The sequence below is a fragment of the Maniola jurtina genome, chromosome 4 (assembly GCF_905333055.1).
Source record: "Maniola jurtina chromosome 4, ilManJurt1.1, whole genome shotgun sequence".
Lineage (NCBI taxonomy): Eukaryota > Metazoa > Arthropoda > Insecta > Lepidoptera > Nymphalidae > Maniola > Maniola jurtina.
Genome location: NC_060032.1, coordinates 10,130,855 through 10,150,117, shown reverse-complemented (window position 1 = coordinate 10,150,117; position 19,263 = coordinate 10,130,855). Strand labels below are relative to the sequence as shown.

Genomic DNA, 19,263 nt, shown 5'->3' with positions numbered 1-19,263 from the left:
CACAGACGAAGTCCTAAATCAGGTTTATACAATTAAGCTTTATTATTATACCTACTACCTTAAACACAATCCAATGCCAATAACCTACCAGATATAGGAGGTATACATATTTTTAATTGATCTATTTTACCTGACTAGCTTCTAAATCCATAGGGCAGGCGAGGAATAGCCGTGGCCCAACGGTGACGTCGCTCGAGGAGTGAGCTTCTAAGAAGGCGTTAAGGGTTGACCACACTCCCGGAAGCCACTCCAGAACTGCCGCCAACGCTGGCTCACGACGTCCCAGCCTCAGCTCCAATGAGAATAGCTTCCGACGGAGATATCTGTAAGTATAATTTATACCGTAATTTTAATATACTTACCCCTTTTAAAATTTAATAGGATGAGCAAAATTATGGAATTTGGCTTTTGTTCACGAAACAACAGTCAAAATACAGGCACTTAATTAAAAATGGTGGCCTTAACGATTAACTGCTAGGCTGTTACTTCATAAATCACACTTTCGTTTTACATAACTTTTTCACATGTCCTCATACACTACAAGATTCAGGATCTCCACGGAACTCTGGTAGGTAGGTAGTAGATAGATATTATTAATAACTACTTAATTCGTTTGAGCTTAGGAACTTGAAAACCGCTGTCTATAGATGTTGCCTATTTGAGGTTGATCAGTGATCCAATCAAAGATAGTAAAAGTGGTTTACGAAGAAATGCTTTCTTTAAGAAAGAAGCCTAAGAATGTACGACGGACTTTGTGAGAATAAAGTAGGTAAGTATCCTATTATAAAACATTAATCGTTTTTGTACCTTGCTAAGAATCCTTTCACGGGTTCCATGTGGTTTGCAGTGAGGAGCCACCTGAAGTTGTGGTGTAGCTGAAGGTTTGTTGTATTACACGTAGCTTGCGACATTGTGCCTGTTGACAAGGGGATAGTTTTCTCATTTTTCGTACAATTGTACCTAAAAATAGTTATTCTGACTAGGTAGGTATATACCTATCAAATACGTCGATTTTAAAAAGGCATGGTAGCTACTAGTTAGTATCCATCAAGTAGCAGAGAGATCGGCGAAGGCATCGCTGAACATTAATGTTACTTGTCTGAACTCTAATATGAGCAAACTTTTCACCGCCTGCTGTCTTCTGCACTGTTGCTCTTGATCACGTAAAGTTTCCCCGATTGCACAATGGCCTGTTTTCATAAGTCGCACTTAAGACTCCGATGAGCAGCTTAGGGACCAGTGAAAGCGTGGCCAATAGGTAGTCGTAAGAATAAACTGTTTGACTCACCGATAATAACAGGCATGTTTCTCGTGTCAGGTGGTAGGAGACCAGCGAAGGCATCGCCCAGCGCTGATGCGTGTTGCAGGTTGTCCAGTACGACCACTGCAGGCAGTGCTTCTTCGCCGGCCGCCGCTCCGCTGCACTGTTCCGCGATGTTGGCGAGGTACGCGCGCAGCTCGTTACACGATTTACGGTCCACACTGTAACATTATAATATTGATAAATCATTGAATAATTATTGGTTTTATCATTACGTGAAATAATAATAGGTATATGTAATAAGGATAGGTACGCTACAATATTGTTGGATGGAAGGGATCAGCAATTTACGCAGCTACGCAGAGAGAAATAAGTATATAACACAGATTGTAGAGATTGACCAATGAGTAATGAGAGTTAGAGTAGTGACTGTACCAAATAGGTACCTACTAGATCATGCCTAAAACTTCATCCGCGTGAATTTAGGTTTCCTGTGAGAACTCTTTGATTTCCCGGGATAAAAAGTAGCCTTTGTCACTCTCCAGTTTTATAACTATATCCAAGGAAACAAGTGTAAATTAAAAATTTATAACACCCCCGACGATCCAAAGTATTTGAGTTTTCCAAAACATCATTTTCAAATAAATAATTATGTATTTAGGCAACGTCCATCTTGACAGCTTGACATTTGTCTATTGACATAATATTAAGAACCTAACGGTTATCTAACCTTCTTTTCTACAAGAAAACTAGAAAAGAGCTGATAACTCTTAAACGGCTGAACCAATTTTTTTAGATTATAGCTAAGAACACTCTCGATCAAGCCACCTTTCAAACAAAAAAAACTAAATTAAAATCGGTTCATTCGTTTAGGCGCTACGATGCCACAGACAGATACACAGATACACAGATACACAGATACACAGACACACAGATACACGCGTCAAACTTATAACACCCCTCTTTTTGGGTCGGGGGTTAAAAATGACGTCGATCGGTTACGTTGATTTATTATGGCGTGATTGAAGAGCAAGCCAACAAACACACTTTCAGATTTATAATAATAGTAGTGATTGGGCTTGTTGAGCTTGTATCGTGGAGAGCTGAGTTTATACATCATTCATGAATTCCAAATGGTAAACGATAATTTGTTTAGTAAACCCGGCTTACGAAATAATAATTGATTAAATAGCGGAAATACAAAAAAAAAAATGAAAACATACTTGAATGTTGCCACGGCTTCTACTGGATTTCCTCTTCGCTGCGTCCTCTGCACATAAAATTCCGCCAACTTCGCCGCCAAATATGATTTCCCAGTACCGCTCGGCCCACAAAGTATTACCCTCCGGTGTTCTGACAAAAGTGAAACGTACCTAAAACAAAAAAACATCAGTGAATGATCTCTCCCAAAATGTGCAATAAATTTTGTTATTTATTATTTTACGTACCTATATACAATATTTTTTGGTATGAGGCTATCAAATGCCAAGCTCCCCACTCCTTGCAAACAAATGTACAACGTGTTTACGGTCCCAATAATATATCCACAGGGCAATAACTCGGGAAAACAAATTTCGGGACCGCGGGTCGCTTCTCCCAAATGGTAGGACGTTATCGAATCCGTATTCAACCCGAGATTCGTTCCGGGATCTATCCTGGATAGGTAGTCCTTGAATGTTTTCCTAACTATATAGTCTAAATTCTGCCAAGTAGTCTTGCCAGATATATACGTGTACGCTATAGTAAACTCATTACAGTTTATTGTCGAATCACTATTGTACACATTCTTATAAGAATTACTGTGCGTCGATTTGTTACTTTTAAGGCTATTCGTGTTTGACTTATTAATAGATTGGGGATAATCTTGGGTTTCTATTTCGGGACTATGGTTCTGGGACACTCTCGGCGAATCGAAGCTCGGCTGCTTATCAAAATGGTTGTTATACGAGCTAGCCGTTTGTTTCGCGTAAAACCTGCACTCTGACTCAGTCAGCGTATCTTGCACTTCTTCGAAATATCTTTGGAATGTTTCTGGTTGACCCAAATATACTGCAATCGCTATTTTCTTTCCGTCTGTCGTATCTCCTTGACTGTCGGCGACACCTGAAAACAAAACGGAACATTCGTCTAAAAGATTTCCTTTGTCTCGACCCATTGTCTGTGAGATAAGGAAACCAATAAAACCTTACCGATATCTGAATAGCTTTCCCCTATCGCCAACTCACGGCTTTTAGGGGGCGGTAGCACTGTATTGATATCGTAATCGCCACTTATCCTGTCTCCGGCGCTCAGACCGTTGGTAAATATGTCACTCGCACCATTTAAAGCTCCCAATAAGGCTTCATTGTTTTCGTTGAGCTCGCATACGGCTTTATTGCCGTAAATCGGTTCCACCATACTCGATTTTGGAGACCCTTTCTTGGAATGATCTCGTGACGGAGTTGATGTCATACAGTTAAAGTCTAAATCGAGAGGTTGAGAATGAATGTCTAGCGCCGCCTGAAAGGTATTATAAAAGTTATACAATTTTGCTCGTGGATTAGGACAATAATAAATTATAAGTGTTACAAGTTACGGAGATCGGAGTAACTATATTAATTTAAATCATCATTATCATCAGCCCATCGCTGGCTCACTGCAGAACACGGGTCTACTGTCAGAATGAGAAGGGTTTGGGCCATTGCCCACCACGCTGGCCAGGTGGGGATTGGCAGACGTCTTAACACTCCTTTGGGAACATTATGAAAAATTCCCAAACATGCAGAGCTTTTCATAATGTTCTCAAAGGTGTGTGTGCAGCTTATATGAAAGGCACAGAGGTAGCTTGCGTCCCAGAAATTGAGATGGGTAAATTTTTATCCTGGGAAATAATAGAGTTCCACTGGATTAAAAAAATCTAAATCCACGCGGATGAAGTCGCGGGCATCATGTAGTTCACACTTAATATTATAAAGACGAAAGTATGTGTGTATGTTTGTTACTCTTTCACGCAAAAACGACAGGATGGATTTGGCTAAAATTTGGAATGGAAATAGATTATACCCTGGGTCAACACATAGGCTACATTTTATCCCGGAAAATCAAAGAGTTCCCACGGGATTTTGAAATACCTAAATCCACGCGGACGAAGTCGCGGGCATCATCCAGTGTTTAGTAAAGATTATAACCCCGTTTACCTGATGCATAGTGCTTTGGTCAGCAAGGCTAAATCGTCTCGGGTCCTCTACCGCGGAGCCACCAGTTCCCAAAGAGCTCTGGCTACCCGCAAGTGACCGTGACGTCACAAGCCGCTGCAATCGCTCATTGTTTTGCTTCAAGTTTAGCATTTCATTCTGTAAAAAAAAACAGTCTTGTAGAACAGATTTTCAGAAAAATCTATCTATTTTGTATGGTGGGAGGCTTCGGCCGTGGCTAGTTACCATACTACTGGCAAAGCCGTGCCACCAAGCGATTAATTGTTCCGGTACGATGCCGTGTAGAAACCAAAAGGGTATGGGTTCTATAAAAGGTGCCATACCCCTTCCAGGTTAGACCGATGCTATCTTAGACTGCATTATCACTTACCACCAGGTGAGATTGTAGTCAAGGGCTAACTTGGAACTAAGTAAAAAAAAAATTGTAACGTCAAGTAACGATCTTACTTATTGACTTATTTACGATTATGTAGCACTTATGTTTGAAGTAGGTACTTACCCTCATTTTTATGACGGTATCCTTAAGGCTTTCGAGTTGATGTGCAGAACTAAGGGCTTCGAGCCTTATATCCGTTAGCACCAAATCCTTTTCACGTAACTGTCGTTTCAAATCATCCACTAAACCGGACTGATCTGGTTTTTCTGCAAGAAACACCGAGCGTCAACGAACATGTTTATGAGTTTACTGACAACTCTCTACGTATATTTTCTATTTGGTAAAAATGCTTATTCACATAAATTAAGTAAATGAATTTACTCAAGCTTCTTAAGAGGGCTCTCTCCGTCACTCGTTTCCACTCGTTTCATACAATCGTAGTTCCAATTTCATTTGAATATTAAGCAACCAAAGTCCATGAAATTTTGCAGACATATTCTAGAAACTAATATCTATGTCTGTGGTTTTCCAGATTTCTGTTAAAATATTCGGTTTCAAAGTTACGCGGTCTTAAAATTTTCATACAAATCTTTGAGCCCCTGTAATTTTAAAACTACATATTTTTAGAAAAATCTAAAACACCAGAGACACAGATATTAGTTTCTAGAATATGTCTGCAAAATTTCATGGACTTTGGTTACTTAATATTTAAATGAAATTGGAACTACGATTGTATGAAACGAGTGGAAACGAGTGACGGAGAGAGCCCTGTTAAATATAGCAAGTGCCTACAGTCCTAAAACAAAGTAACTAATAGGTACCAGCTTTCACTTAACCTAATTTCTCCGACTTATTTATCGGGCAAACACTACATGTGCGATGCACTATGTTACAAATAGATTTTGGTATACATCATCATCATGATCAACTCACCGCCGGCCCACTACTGAGCACGAGTCTTCTCTCAGAATTAGAAAGGTTTAGGGTATAGGTATACGCTTGCCCAGTGTTGATTCTCATAATTCACGCACCTTTGAGAATATTATTGGACATCTCTCAGGCATGTAGGTTTCGTCATGATGTTTTACTTCGCCGTCCAAGCAAGTGTTACTTAATTGCTTAAAATGCACACAGCTTCAAAAAGTAAGAGGTAGGTACATGCCCGGGATCGAACCCCCGAACTTTCTAATAGAAGGTTGACGTCTTAACCACAAGGCTATCACGGCTAGGAATTTCGGTATTAGTGAAATTGAATTTGCAGATGAATGGTTTGCGTTTACCTTTGGTTTGTTCGTCGGCGTTAGCTGCAGGGCACGTCGTTTTATCTTTGGAGTTGTCGAGGGCTTCGTGGGAATGTTCGAGACTGTTCTCGTTGCTTCCTTCCCTGATCGTGTGCGGGTCGTCGTAGTGGTGCGAGCCAGACGAGCTGTCTTGCGACGACAGTTGCCCGAGGGAGGAGTGCTTCGCAGTTTTAGATATCTTGGCATTTCTCGAGAAAGCTTTTGTGAACGATGAGCGCAACTGCCACAGGAAATTGTTTATTTTAGTGATTGGTAAAGTGGCCAATTTAAATTCATATACAAGCAACAAAGCTTTTCAGACATAATTTGCTTTGCTGCTTACCAGTTTATTGACAAATAGCAGGAAAGCTGAACTAAACCTAAATTACTGTGGTGACAGTATGTATTAGTCGATTGCGCACGTTGAGCACAGTTGACCAAAGTCGGTAACTGGATGATCAATTCAATTTGGGAGTCTGCAATTAACATTTACCTTTCTTATTTGCCTCAGAGAGCATGTTAGATATCTGGTACTATGACTATCTTGGAACTTTACTAGCAATCCCAAGAAAATCTTCCTTAAAACCTATACATTTTTTACAAAAATTGCAGAATTTTAGCTCTGAAAATAGCGAGCCTTGATGTCTAGGTTTTCAACTTACCCAGCCTTTCTTCTTGTGTTTCTTATCATGCGGTACGGACGAACCACTGCTGAGACTGTTGATACTGGAGACACTGTCAGTGGAGAGATGCCGCGTGATGGCACCATTGCCTTGCGCTAGTCGCTGGGGTGAAGACTGCTGTGTTTGCCGTGGAGTTGATTCCTGAATGTACAATGGAATTAATGTAGCTACAAGTGTAAATTAAAAATTTATAACACCCCCGACAAGTGAAGGTTACAGTAACTAGAAAAGAGCTGATAACTTTCAAACGGTTGAACCGATTTTCTTGGATTATGGTTAAGAACTCGATCCAGCCACCTTTTAAACCAAAAAAAAACTAAATTAAAATCGGTTCATTAGTTTAGGAGCTTCGATGCCACAGACAGATACACAGATACACACGTCAAACTTATAACACCCCTCTTTTTGGGTCGGGGGCTAAAAACGATAAATAATACGACAGCTAAATAACCTTTTGGGTATGAGGTTAGTCAGGATTAGGTAAAGATTGAAACAGAATGACCGAGCCATCGCGGGCGCTATGGCAACTGCACTGTACATAGCACACTGAACTCGCGAGTTTAGGTATGATTTATACAAAGGACAAGGTAAAAGAAACGTATAAAGTAATGAACACGTCACACACTAAATGACGCGTTGGGAACGATACGCGACTGCAGATTACTATGGATACAACAAGGAATACAACTATAACTTCTAGTGATCGTAAAGTGTTGTTGATAAAGGTATATAGATCAGGATAGTGATAGATAGGAAGATATTATAGGAGTAGAATATAATATGCCATTGCTCTACATAACATAAGTATATACCAACACTTTCAGCTTTTTTGGGGATTGAATGAGTTATGAATTTTCTCGTCTTAGCTTTTTTAAAAATACTCAGATGTTTATCTATTAAAATATGCAAGTCTGTAGTTATCCAACATAATAATATAGTAATTATTAGATTCAACACTATTTTCTAGGAATTTAATATTCTGTTAAACAAGGATATTACGATTAGTAATATTAACTCGCTTCATAAAAGGAAACGCCGTTTTCTAACGTTTATTAATTCCGATTATCGCTTGTAAAACGCTCTACCTATTCACGTCAGTTAAATTATAAATAATTAGATGCTCCATTAAATAACAGACGCGCAATGTTGGACCATTAGAGACAGGACGTCGTGTCAGTCCACTGTATGTAACGAGATCTATTGATTGTAGGGTGTTCATCCGTTTTGTTATACCCGGAATTCCTACTTATACCTTTAAAACATTACTGAGCGTTTCGGTCACAGAGGCGAGAGAAAGAAAAGAGTCAAACAGCGGGTGTTCAAAAAGCTTGCTTCTAATTGCCATTTTAATTCAGTCTGGTGACTATGTATGACTTGTTAATGGTTAATTTATTGCTGTAAAGCATACTTATACCCAAAGAACTAGATATACCAGGTTTAATGCGGGATGAAATATTTTTTTCACCATTTGGACTTATTTTATTGCTACCCTGACTCTACTGGTGGAGTTCATTTTTGGGTAGATGATGAGAACAATTTATGATTTATTTATTCGCCGGTATAGAAAAACTGTTTCATTGCGCCAAGTTGAGCTTCCCTGCACCGTGACTGGGTTTAGATTGCGATTTGTTGCGCTGTTTCAACACCCATCTTGTCTCCAACTCGACTTAAAATGTTTCGGATATTTTTTTATATGTGTAATGTAAATGAACAATTCTTGTATCGATTAAACTTTCGTTGATCGATCAAGTATCATCCTAATTAAGTTTTATTTCCCGAAATCCCGTTTTTCAACTTTTGGTCATGGTAACACAACAGATCTAATGGTAAATTTAATGCTAATGTGAGGGTACATACTTCGCTAGTTTCTTGTCGTTTATTCCGCATCGACTTTCACATGAGTGATATTGTAATGTATTCGCAAGTCAATCGCTTTGGTTTTACAGTTAGTTAAAAAGCGTGCGATTGGTGCCATAAAGATCTACATCTTTTATGGCGTTTTCTCACGGAATTAGCTACATTTAGAAATATCTTAAGCAGTTTCAGAAAAGAGTTAGCTAGAGAACCAACCTATTTTGATTTCTTAGACTAACGGTCACTCGGACACACGGTACGAAGTGGTCACTGTAAGACAGCAATAGTATAAAATTATTTGGAACAGCATCGCTAGAAGGAGTAATCTGCAGGAAGCTACGAACAAATAAATTACTAGGAAATCACACCATCTTATTCCTTCAATAAACAACTTTTCAGTGATGTCATTCGGTGTTAAATGGTAAACGCTATGAAGGTACCGCTAACTTAGGAAACTGAACCTTACCAGAGCCAATACAATTGATATAAGTAGGTAAATTCCGTTTAGTAGATAAATTAGTTCAGTATTGTAAATTTTGAACTATAACAATTTTTGAGTATTTACTTATAATTTCTGGATCGTATATGGTTTCTTAGCTATGAACCCAAATATGTACTTAATTAATTAAAACTCTATTAAGAAGGTACATTGTACATGATCTCATTTTATCAAGAGCGCCTAACGACGTTACGCAATGATTGATGGTCGACCCACATAACGGCGTTAATTTAATCACAAGTCTTAGTGTTAGTGCCGCGAATTGTGTGTTCATGATGTGTACCTACTCTTATTACAGGTGAGGATGTGACAAAACTAAACAATTATTCTGAGATTATGTACAATTTCAGCAATAATTTTGACCTGTTTTTTTTTAAATAACGATCTGAAAGTCCGCGGTGTTTACTTTGTACACATCTATGTTTGAACTCCTTCATATTATGAAGTTGTAATCCTAATCCTAATCCTACTAATATTAGGTATAAATGTGAAAGTGTGGATGTTTGGATGATTGTTACTCAATCACGCAAAAACTACGGACGGATTTGGCTGAAATTTGGAATGGATATAGATTATACCCTGGATTGACACATAGGCTACTTTCATCCCGGAAAATCAAAGAGTTCCCGCGGGATTTTGAAAAACGTAAATCCACGCGGACAAAGTCGCGGGCATCAGCTAGTATTACAAACATACTACTCGTACATCTCTTTTGCAATCATGAGTGTATTATAGATACTTTATTTGTGTTTCGTAACCATTTAGTAATGTTACATCTCTCACGTTACTTGACAGAAATACTTATTACCTAAGTAGTACATTGGTATCATGTCTTCTTACTTAGTAGTTTTTAAATTAATAAGATCTGAGCAAAATAGCTTTTATAGGCCTTTTATGTGAACATTCACTACCTAATAATAAATTGTAACACCACATTCCACACTTTCCCTCTCCTCTCCAGAGGGGAGGACTCTCCTCTCAAGATACTAGATGACTCGATTGTGAGAATATAATTGGCGCTTTCGTCTCGGACTCCAGACGGAGTCGACCGAAGTCAATAAACATGTAGAGTGTGGACGGGTAAATGCTCACATGGCCTCTGCTACCACGATTTCCGCGAAAACCTCCAGGAGTGTATTGGGGAGAGTGTGGAACCGAGGTTTTTTATGTATTCAAAGCGCCAGAGAACTCCATATTACTAAGTTGCTAGACCTAGAATAAGGTACCTTGATCAAAATAGTAGAAAGCCGTAGAAGAACACGCTTTATGTTATAGGTATTAAATACCTATAACATAAAGTACCTACATAGGTACTTTATTAAGTATCTATAACATAAAACTTGGTCTTGGCCATATTTAAGCAGAATAGGGAATATAAAGGGACTTACCTGTCCTGTAATATTGACACCATCGGCTCGGATGCCCATGGACTGCATGTGAGCTGTAGTGAGGCCCGCCTGGATCGATTGCTTTCGAAGGAGTTCGATTGTCTGACGAAGATCGGTCAGCTCGGAATCCTGATAACAAACAAAACTTAATCAAGTTAGGTTTATATTTTTACCCACTGTGGAAGAGAACATTAGCAGCCTGGCTGTGTTTGTATGCTGGTTTATCAGTATCTCGATTTTTCTGTCTGTTAGTGATTAACGGGATTTTACGCAATAACCTACTGTTCAGTAAAAAAAAGATTGAGGAAATGTTGTAAAAGAGATTTTATTCATACACTACTTTACATATAATATACCAGCGTATCTAACTATCAAGCCTACCTAATTAGAAATTATATGACAGCCCATTAATTTTTAGAACTTCAATTTGCATTTAAATAATCATATTTTAGAAACGAAAAACTATGGCAGTTGCACTCGAGTCTCAGTCATAATTTTTTTGAATATTATGATAATCTCTAACGTTGCTAAAATTCATAGAAAAAAAATTATTAAATTGGTAGAAAGTCAGTAATCAACTGCATAGTAGTAGTAAAGTAGGGAAACGAATATTATACGAAGCCAATTAGCCGCTGTCATATCTCACTGATTAAGTCGGCCTTATTATTCTGTCACACGTTTTAATCTTTATGATCTAAGCAAGGTGCTTCAGGTCAAAAACTCAAGACTACATTATCGATGACATGACACGCGATTCTTACACAAATAAGTAGATACCTATTATCATCTGCTCTTATACGAGTACTTCTGAAGGGAGGAGTGAAGCTAGGAATTCTGGGGCCCTAATCTTTAATATGTAATAGGTATTATAATTGCCAAAGTATATACCTATACCTGCCTGCCAGCTTTTCATTAAATTTTGTACAGAGATAGCTTAGATCCCGAAAAAGGGAATAGGCAATTTTTTCCCCCCCGTAAAACCAAAGAGTGCCCGGGACGGGATTTTATGAAAACCTCTTTTACATTCACGTAGTTGCGGGCATTTTTGACTGCGGGTGTGATGTATTGAAACGGCTGTTTAACAATCGCTATTATTGTGGTAATGCTAAGTAATGACACAATAGGCTTATAAAAATGTTAATTGATTTCAATAGGTATACAAGTTTCCAACACACAGCTTGACATTCACGAGATAATGCCAGCATAGAGTCCTGTACAAAAGCTTAGTTCAAGGCTACAACGAGAAAGTGATCTTCAATAACAAGTTTCGCGTATCTAGAAACCGATTTCAGATAGTCTGTCTAATATGTCTCTCTGTATAGGCAGCAAAATCGAGTGTAATGATTTAGATTTTCTCTATGGTTAATGCAATCGCTCGTCTATGGTTAATGCAATTGGAGCAAATTGATTATTTAGTAAAAGTGAAATCAACTTTCTGAAAATTACTGGATATAGCGGGTAATTCAGCCATATTAATATTTAATCAGATTGTTATCAAGATGAGAGTCACTTTGGTTTAGAATGTCAAGTTGTCGTGGTCATTGAGCCTAGTATACCTACGAGTAATATTTTAGTTAGTTCCTTTTTCATTGTTTTAACATCTAAGTTTTGATATCTATCTAAACTTAGATGTCTAAGAAAGAAGTTAGGGTGAATTTTGCGAACTTATTTTAGCGTGGTTATAAACTACTGTAAGTACCTACGTTACATCCGATAAAGTTTAAACTATCTTTAGTACCTATCTACTTTTATATTTTTACTCTTTTACACCATTTTGGGTAAATTTAAATAAATCGTTACTATTTTAGAAGTCATTGTTTTAGAAATTATTTGACTCTACAAATAAATAAATATAAAAACTCGGAAAACATTATCAAAAATCAGGCCTGGTAGGTACCTATATTGTCGACATTCATACTTAAAATTCAAGCATCGACTAGAAATCTTTGAGTTGATCAGTAGGTTAGGTAGGTACCTACGACGTATTGTTAACAGGGTCATATGTAAATTGATAGCTTGCTTCTTAAGAAATGTAACCAATACCAGGTATAGGCCATATAGATTTATTACAATATAATAGGCCAGTGGAACATATTGTCTGTAGATAGGTATGTGAATCTTATGAACTTAGGATATTAGAGGAAACTGAAAATATTGGGCTTTAATCATAATTTTATCATAATTGCTGAATAGCCAACGGGTATGATGATTCTTGGCTGAAAATCTACGAGTAGGTATAAAACTCGGCAAACCGAGTGCACGTCGACTAATAGGGACTCGTATGTACTCGTATACCTACTTACACTGAGTACGTAGGCCAGCGCACTTTTTTTTAATTTAATTGCAAGTTAGGCCTTGACTGCTATCTCACCCTAATGGTAAGTGATATTGCAGTTTAAAATGGAAGTGGGCTATCTTAAAAGGGGTATAGCTTATTTAATCCATACTAACCTAGCCTAGGCCGCCTTCTATTAGACTAGAGCAGAGAAAATTTAGAAATCATTAATTCCCAAATTGCGCCTACCAGGAATCGAACCTGGTACCTTTTATTTATAAGACCATAGCTCTCACCACTGCCAAGAGACCACCAGGGAGCTCGTCACCAACGCTAAGTGCGTTCGCTGAGCACACTGGGCTAACACAAACAAGGGGCACATGGTGGGGCGTAGAATAAGTTGGGACAGTAACATATTGCAAACCACGACAAAGACAGGATGCAGGGACACGCGCTGAAAAACACCGATGCGCAAAATAGATCGTCGACAGATATATTATTTTAAAATAGGGAGTAGGTATCTAGTAAATAGTGCTAGATATAATTTAATAGGTAACTTTTGGTTCTTACCTTCCGTTCTGCTGTTGCCGTTAGCTGCTGCAGCCTTTGCGTCATGTTGGAAAGACTCTGCTCAAAGGCTGACACCACATGTGCCTACAACAAAGAAAGATACGTATTAATTTTAGATCACATACCTACTTACGTATGTAAATATTTTATCGATATAGGCAGCATCATCGAGCCTACTACTGAGTGTGGGTCTCCTCTCAGAATGAAACGACTTTGGCCATAGTCCACCACGCTGGTCAGATGCGGATTAGCAAGCTTTAAACACCTTTAAAATCATTTTGGTGAACTCTCAGGCATCTAGCTTTTCTCACGATGTACTTGATCGCTCAAAACGCACATAACACCGAAAAGTTAGCGGTAGGTAGGTAGGTACGTGCCCGGCAGATTATTATAGCTATTTTTTATTACCGATTAAGTTTCAACATTATAATTTTAATATTAAAATATCATGCGTACGGCTTCATGTCAAATCTGGTTTCGTGTATATTTTATGCGGGATTGAGATTTAAAATTCATAATTAAGTTTGTAAACGTTTGAATAAAATCAGTAAGTGACACCTGCAATATAAAACCATCAACTAAAACGTGTTCTTCACATTTTTGCGAAAAGATTTATGTTTAAGTTTATAGTTATGTTTATTCTAAAGATTTTAATCAAATTCAGGAATCTTCATATCCCACCCACGCATGGAATTCGACTTTACCTACAATTGATTTGAAACGAGTTTTGCGCTTAATTTTCACGCTAGGAAGATGTTTATAATTTATTACGATGTCGAATCACAATGATTTAATCAAATCAATGTACGACAATGTGAATTAAAGTTGACATTAATTAATTTTAAACCCACCGTAATTATTTGAGCGAGAAGAAAAGTGGTTTTTTTACATGTCTGACTTTTGGAGTTCAAAACACTCTTTGTTCCACTGTTGCCATCTGTAACTTTCATTGATGAGCAATTTGTAAATAATAGCCTATTTTTGGCGTAGTAGATACAAAAATAAGGACATAGAAATCGTGTCGTTTATAAACAAACATTTCTCCTAAAATAAAAGAGTGACGATTGCAATGTGGTAACGAGCTCTAAAGAGCAAAAAATTCTAGCACTTCCGTCGCCGGGAACATTCATCTGGGCCATCGTTTTTTGCCACTTTTTCCTTTTAAATTGTTTTAACCGCTTCGCATCTCATCACTTATGTTTTGAATAAATAGTACCGTAGTTCGAGCCTACTTGTTTCATATAAGGCATATACAATAATTGACTTTCATTTGCATGTACCGACTGTCATCTGTAGTTACAATGGTTATATAATAGTAGTGTTTGAAAGGTTGCAAAGTTAGACCCTCGATTAATTCACAATGAGATATAAACTGTATCATACCCATTTGCACGAATTCTCCCATTCTTATTCTATGAGAGAAATATTACATAATATATGTACCTTACGAATATTTTTTTAAATACTATATACATATACTAAAAATTACAAAACCGGCAAAATTTTAAATTGAACCTTACGCCTCTGTACTTGTAGCGGTCAAAGGCGCCCAGAGACGCTTTGACCGCTAGGCTCTGGTTCACATAGCTTTGATTGCGGTATTTAAAACATGTGCTATGTAATTTAAAATAGTATCTACATATTATAAAAATAACTGTCAAGAATATTTTATATTTGTGCCGTTTGGTGATGAGTCCTGAAACCCTGGGATATAGGATCTTATTGAGTTTACAGTATTAACAGGTGACCGAAAAGCTGGCAGTTATGTTAGTCAGCATTTCAACCTGGCATTTCACAGGTAACGTTGCCATATTATTTTCCTTGCTACAGCAGTGGTTGGACGATGTTTTTATTCAGGTAGGTACCTATGTAGGTAGATAGTTCTATATTTTTAGTGATTCTTGAATGAAAAATATAAATAATAGTACTTTAACTTCAATTACCACTTATTCTTTATGGTATAATTCTCGGTTTGTATATTTTCCAAAATTAATGAGTGTTTGAAATCACGTATTTTGTTTACCTACTGATCATTCACATGCACTTCCTTTAAAACCTGTGTAACTGTGAGAATCTAGTTTCGAAATTAGAGATGACCACAAATAGATAACATTTTGAAGAGCGCTTTTTGGACTGTAGCGGTTACGTTCACGATAATGATTTAAGACGCCTCAACTCAAGTACCTATACAAGAAACCGGTATTTGCTTCCCAGTGACTTTTAATCGAGTGAGTGAGGTATGAAGAAAGTATTGTCTTTATCTGGAAAACCGAACCGAACCATTGACGGTTTTACAGAAATCGGACAAATAGAACTCACACAGGTATCGTGTTTGTAATCGTTAAATTATTCATCATCATTTCAACCTTTCGCCGGGCCACTTGTGGGCGTAGATCTCCTCTAAGAAGCAGAAGGGTTTATATAGGTCATAGTCCACCGTGCAGGTCAAGTGTAGATTCGCAAATTTTACACATCTTTGAGAACCCTAAAAATCGTTGCGAGAAAGTGTAACAACACCGCTCAACCTTTTTATGTAAAGGTGATGAGAGCGTAATGACTAGTATCATCGTAAAACTTGACCGCAGCTTCCCGATATAACAATGATGTAATAAAGGTAACTTGATTTAGATATGACTTCATCAGAGGAGCGTGAAACTGTCCCATCTAATTAATTTATCGGAACGGAACATGTGGGAAGATGTATCTACCTAGGAAGAATGGAACTTGGGAGCTAATAACATTTTCATAACTGGATAGATGAATTGCAAGAATTACAGTTAGGTAAGTGTTCTAGCTTAGTGTGAGAGACTAGTGCTTAAAACGCCCGCATCCTAATCAGACGTCGGGGGTTCGATCCCGGGCACGCACCTCAACTTTTCAGAGTTATGTGCGTTTTAAGTAGTTAATTAAATATCACTTGCTTTAACGGTTAAGGAAAATGTGGGAAAATATCGTGAGGAAACCTGCATGGTTGAGAGTTCTCCATAATATTCTCAAGGATGTGTAAAGTCTGCCAATCTGCACTTGGCCAGCGTAGTAGACTATGGCCAAAACTCTCTCTGAGAGGAGACCCGTGCTCTATAGTGAGCCGGCGATGGTTTGATCATGATGGTGACGATGAAGTGTTCTTAGCGGTGTTAGCCTACTGGTTAGGACTTCGCCTTTCTAGGCGGGGAAGTCCAGGGTTCGATTACGGGCACGCACCTTAAACTTTTCGGAACTATGCCTTCAACTATAAAGGAAAACATCGTGAGGAAATTTCTTCATCATCGAGAGAAAAAGTGCCTACAGTTACGTCCTGATACTACGTGAGAAAATCTGCCTTACGTAGTAACCTGCCACATAAGTAACTATAGAACGCGACAGGTCGACATGGCTATCGGGGTGGAGACGTCCCGCACACCCGTACAGCCCCCGCGCTAACCCGGTGCGGGAAAGTACGGGTGACGTACGGGGCGTCCCGTCGCCTCATACCTACCTCGATTGCCATCTCGACCTGTCGCGTACTATAGGTATATCACGTTGTATTATCACGGGTAGGTAAATAGACAATAGATTTTATCATTGCAAACAAACAATTTTCTACCTTACCTACTTAGGTAGGTATCCATACATAATATTATATACTCGTAGCATTCAAGGCAAGACCACTTATAGATAATATTCGAAACAAACGCAATACAACTTAATATACTGCATCATCATAATACGTACATAATATTATATTTCCTTAGGCGCCTAGTAAAGTAGGTCTTTACAAATAGGCTTATCTATTTTTCAAGAATAGAACTCCTACTTTGAAACTGCGAAGTGGATTATTTATCGATATATCTATATGGCCCGATGAAGCGAGGTGCGATATCGTCTCGGTCTTTGCGCCGCACTATTGGACCGTTAGTCAATCTTTTGTTTCCCATGCTGTAGGAAAGTAAGGTACCCATTAGCAGACACATCTCCTTGGCTTGGTAATACCACGACACAACGCGAAACGGCATTGCATAATAGTAGGTACAAACAAGAATTATAACTAATGGGAAATACTTAATTAATGGTTCCGAAAATCAAATTTAATTGCAGCGAACTATGTCTAACTGTAATACCAATAAAACTGAATTATTAAAAAATTATACAAATAAGAATATACCGACAATATTAATCATATTTAGCAAACATACAAGAGGCTTGTTCAAGTTACAACTTTTAAGAACTTATTGGACCCTCTCGCATCGCACGCAGCTACTCGTACCTTCACGCGCTATGTCTGTCCATATCCTAATAAAACATTCTACAAGTTCAAGAACCAGTGACAGGTGTATCACCAGATGAATAAATATATTTCAATAAATAGTCTTATTTTCGTACCAGTGAATATGCCAATTTCTCTGATCGCTATTTGGGCTGCGATCAGGGTGGTATTAAAATTACAATCCGTGCTCATTAAGGATGCAATTAGTTTATAATACTCGATATTAAAATATGAAATATAGTGATTTTATATTTTGTTGCACAACGCTAATAACCTTAATTATTAAGTTCTTTTACTTCACGAAGTTGTGTTCATTTTGTACTTATATTTTCAGCTGGTCGAAAAAAGAAAAGAAGAATGTACCTAGGTTAACCTAACCTAACCTAACCTAACCTAACCTAACCTACGAACTTAGTTGCACCATCAATTTTTGTAATTTTTTTTAATAAATAGGTAGGATAGGTAAATTAAAAATAATTTTAGGTTTTAAACACGATTGTAAGTATATGTACCTACCCGTTCTCGGGACTCACATATACCTACTTGTTACATTAAATATGATTCTGTTTTACGGTAACAGGTTTCTATCACTGACAAAACTGTGAACTGGATAAAATACCCTCAAAATCAATTTGCATGCGTGCAAAGCCACCGCTGAGCGGTAGTCCAGTTAAAAGTGACTCATCCTTATAAATTACTGTCCGATTGCTGTAAGCATGGGTGCAGCTGAACACGGGACCCTTTGTTTGCTACGTCACGGGACTACTCAGGGATATTAAATGGAAGGGGGGCAATGATCCCTATCAATATTTTATTAACACAAAACACGAGCCTACAGGTTATTCGGGGGGTTTCATGGGTATGTGGCGGGCACGAATGTGTTGCGAAGTTTATTTTTCTAGTCATTTTTAACAATTTTTTCCTTGGAAGTAAAGTCTCACCCGTCGTCGCAAGCTGAGTCCCTATGACAAGACCCGACACGTGAAGGTTACAGTAACTAGAAAAGAGCTGATAACTTTCAAACGGCTGAATCGATTTTCTTGGTTTAGCTGTTAGCGATTTAACCTTTGCCTAGAGTTGAATTAAAAAAAAAGAAAAGACTTTAGAGGGAGATGGGAAAATGGCGGCAAGAAAAGCAGTTGATATTGATTCGAAGCAGAAAAGATTGGAATTTATTAATATGTTTTCAAGAAGTTAGTAGTTTAGAATTAAAGTTAAAGTTTATCATGCATTGTATAGCGATGGAATAGAGTCAGTTCTTATGAGTTGAGGATATTTTTATTATAGCTAAGAACACTCTCGATCAAGCCACCTTTCAAACAAAGAAAACTAAATTAAAATCGGTCCATTAGTTTAGGAGCTACGATGCCACCCCTATTTTTTGGTCGGGGGTTAAAAAAGGACCCCGGATGGGTTCGAAACTAGTCGGGCTTACGGCAACTACGTGAGTATAACCGGCATCATATTTGTAATGGAAATCACTCATGATAGTTTAAATGCTAAAATACTTTAGTTCCTACCTAGAAGTTGGTATATGTTTATCAATTACATACAAAATAGACACGATTTTGATTGATGGCTATATTAGCTAAGTTCGTGTATTGAGAACACTGACCTCTGCTAATACAAGGACGCTG

At 37.9% G+C, this 19,263-nt stretch overlaps 1 protein-coding gene across 13 annotated transcripts in view; it reads right to left on the bottom strand.

The window, feature by feature from the left end:
* Positions 1-19,263, bottom strand: part of LOC123864577 (protein sickie) — a 286,107-nt gene that overhangs the window by 3,033 nt on the left and 263,811 nt on the right. For all 13 annotated transcript variants that reach the window (XM_045905134.1, XM_045905125.1, XM_045905126.1 and 10 more), the window contains 12 exons: positions 13,381-13,464; positions 10,536-10,664; positions 6,774-6,935; positions 6,112-6,352; positions 4,955-5,097; positions 4,438-4,593; positions 3,451-3,760; positions 2,710-3,364; positions 2,485-2,634; positions 1,289-1,482; positions 808-916; positions 131-323 (listed from right to left, as the gene is read on the bottom strand). In XM_045905134.1, the coding sequence (XP_045761090.1) occupies positions 131-323; positions 808-916; positions 1,289-1,482; positions 2,485-2,634; positions 2,710-3,364; positions 3,451-3,760; positions 4,438-4,593; positions 4,955-5,097; positions 6,112-6,352; positions 6,774-6,935; positions 10,536-10,664; positions 13,381-13,464 (2,526 nt within the window). The remainder of the gene's footprint in view (positions 1-130; positions 324-807; positions 917-1,288; positions 1,483-2,484; positions 2,635-2,709; positions 3,365-3,450; positions 3,761-4,437; positions 4,594-4,954; positions 5,098-6,111; positions 6,353-6,773; positions 6,936-10,535; positions 10,665-13,380; positions 13,465-19,263) is intronic.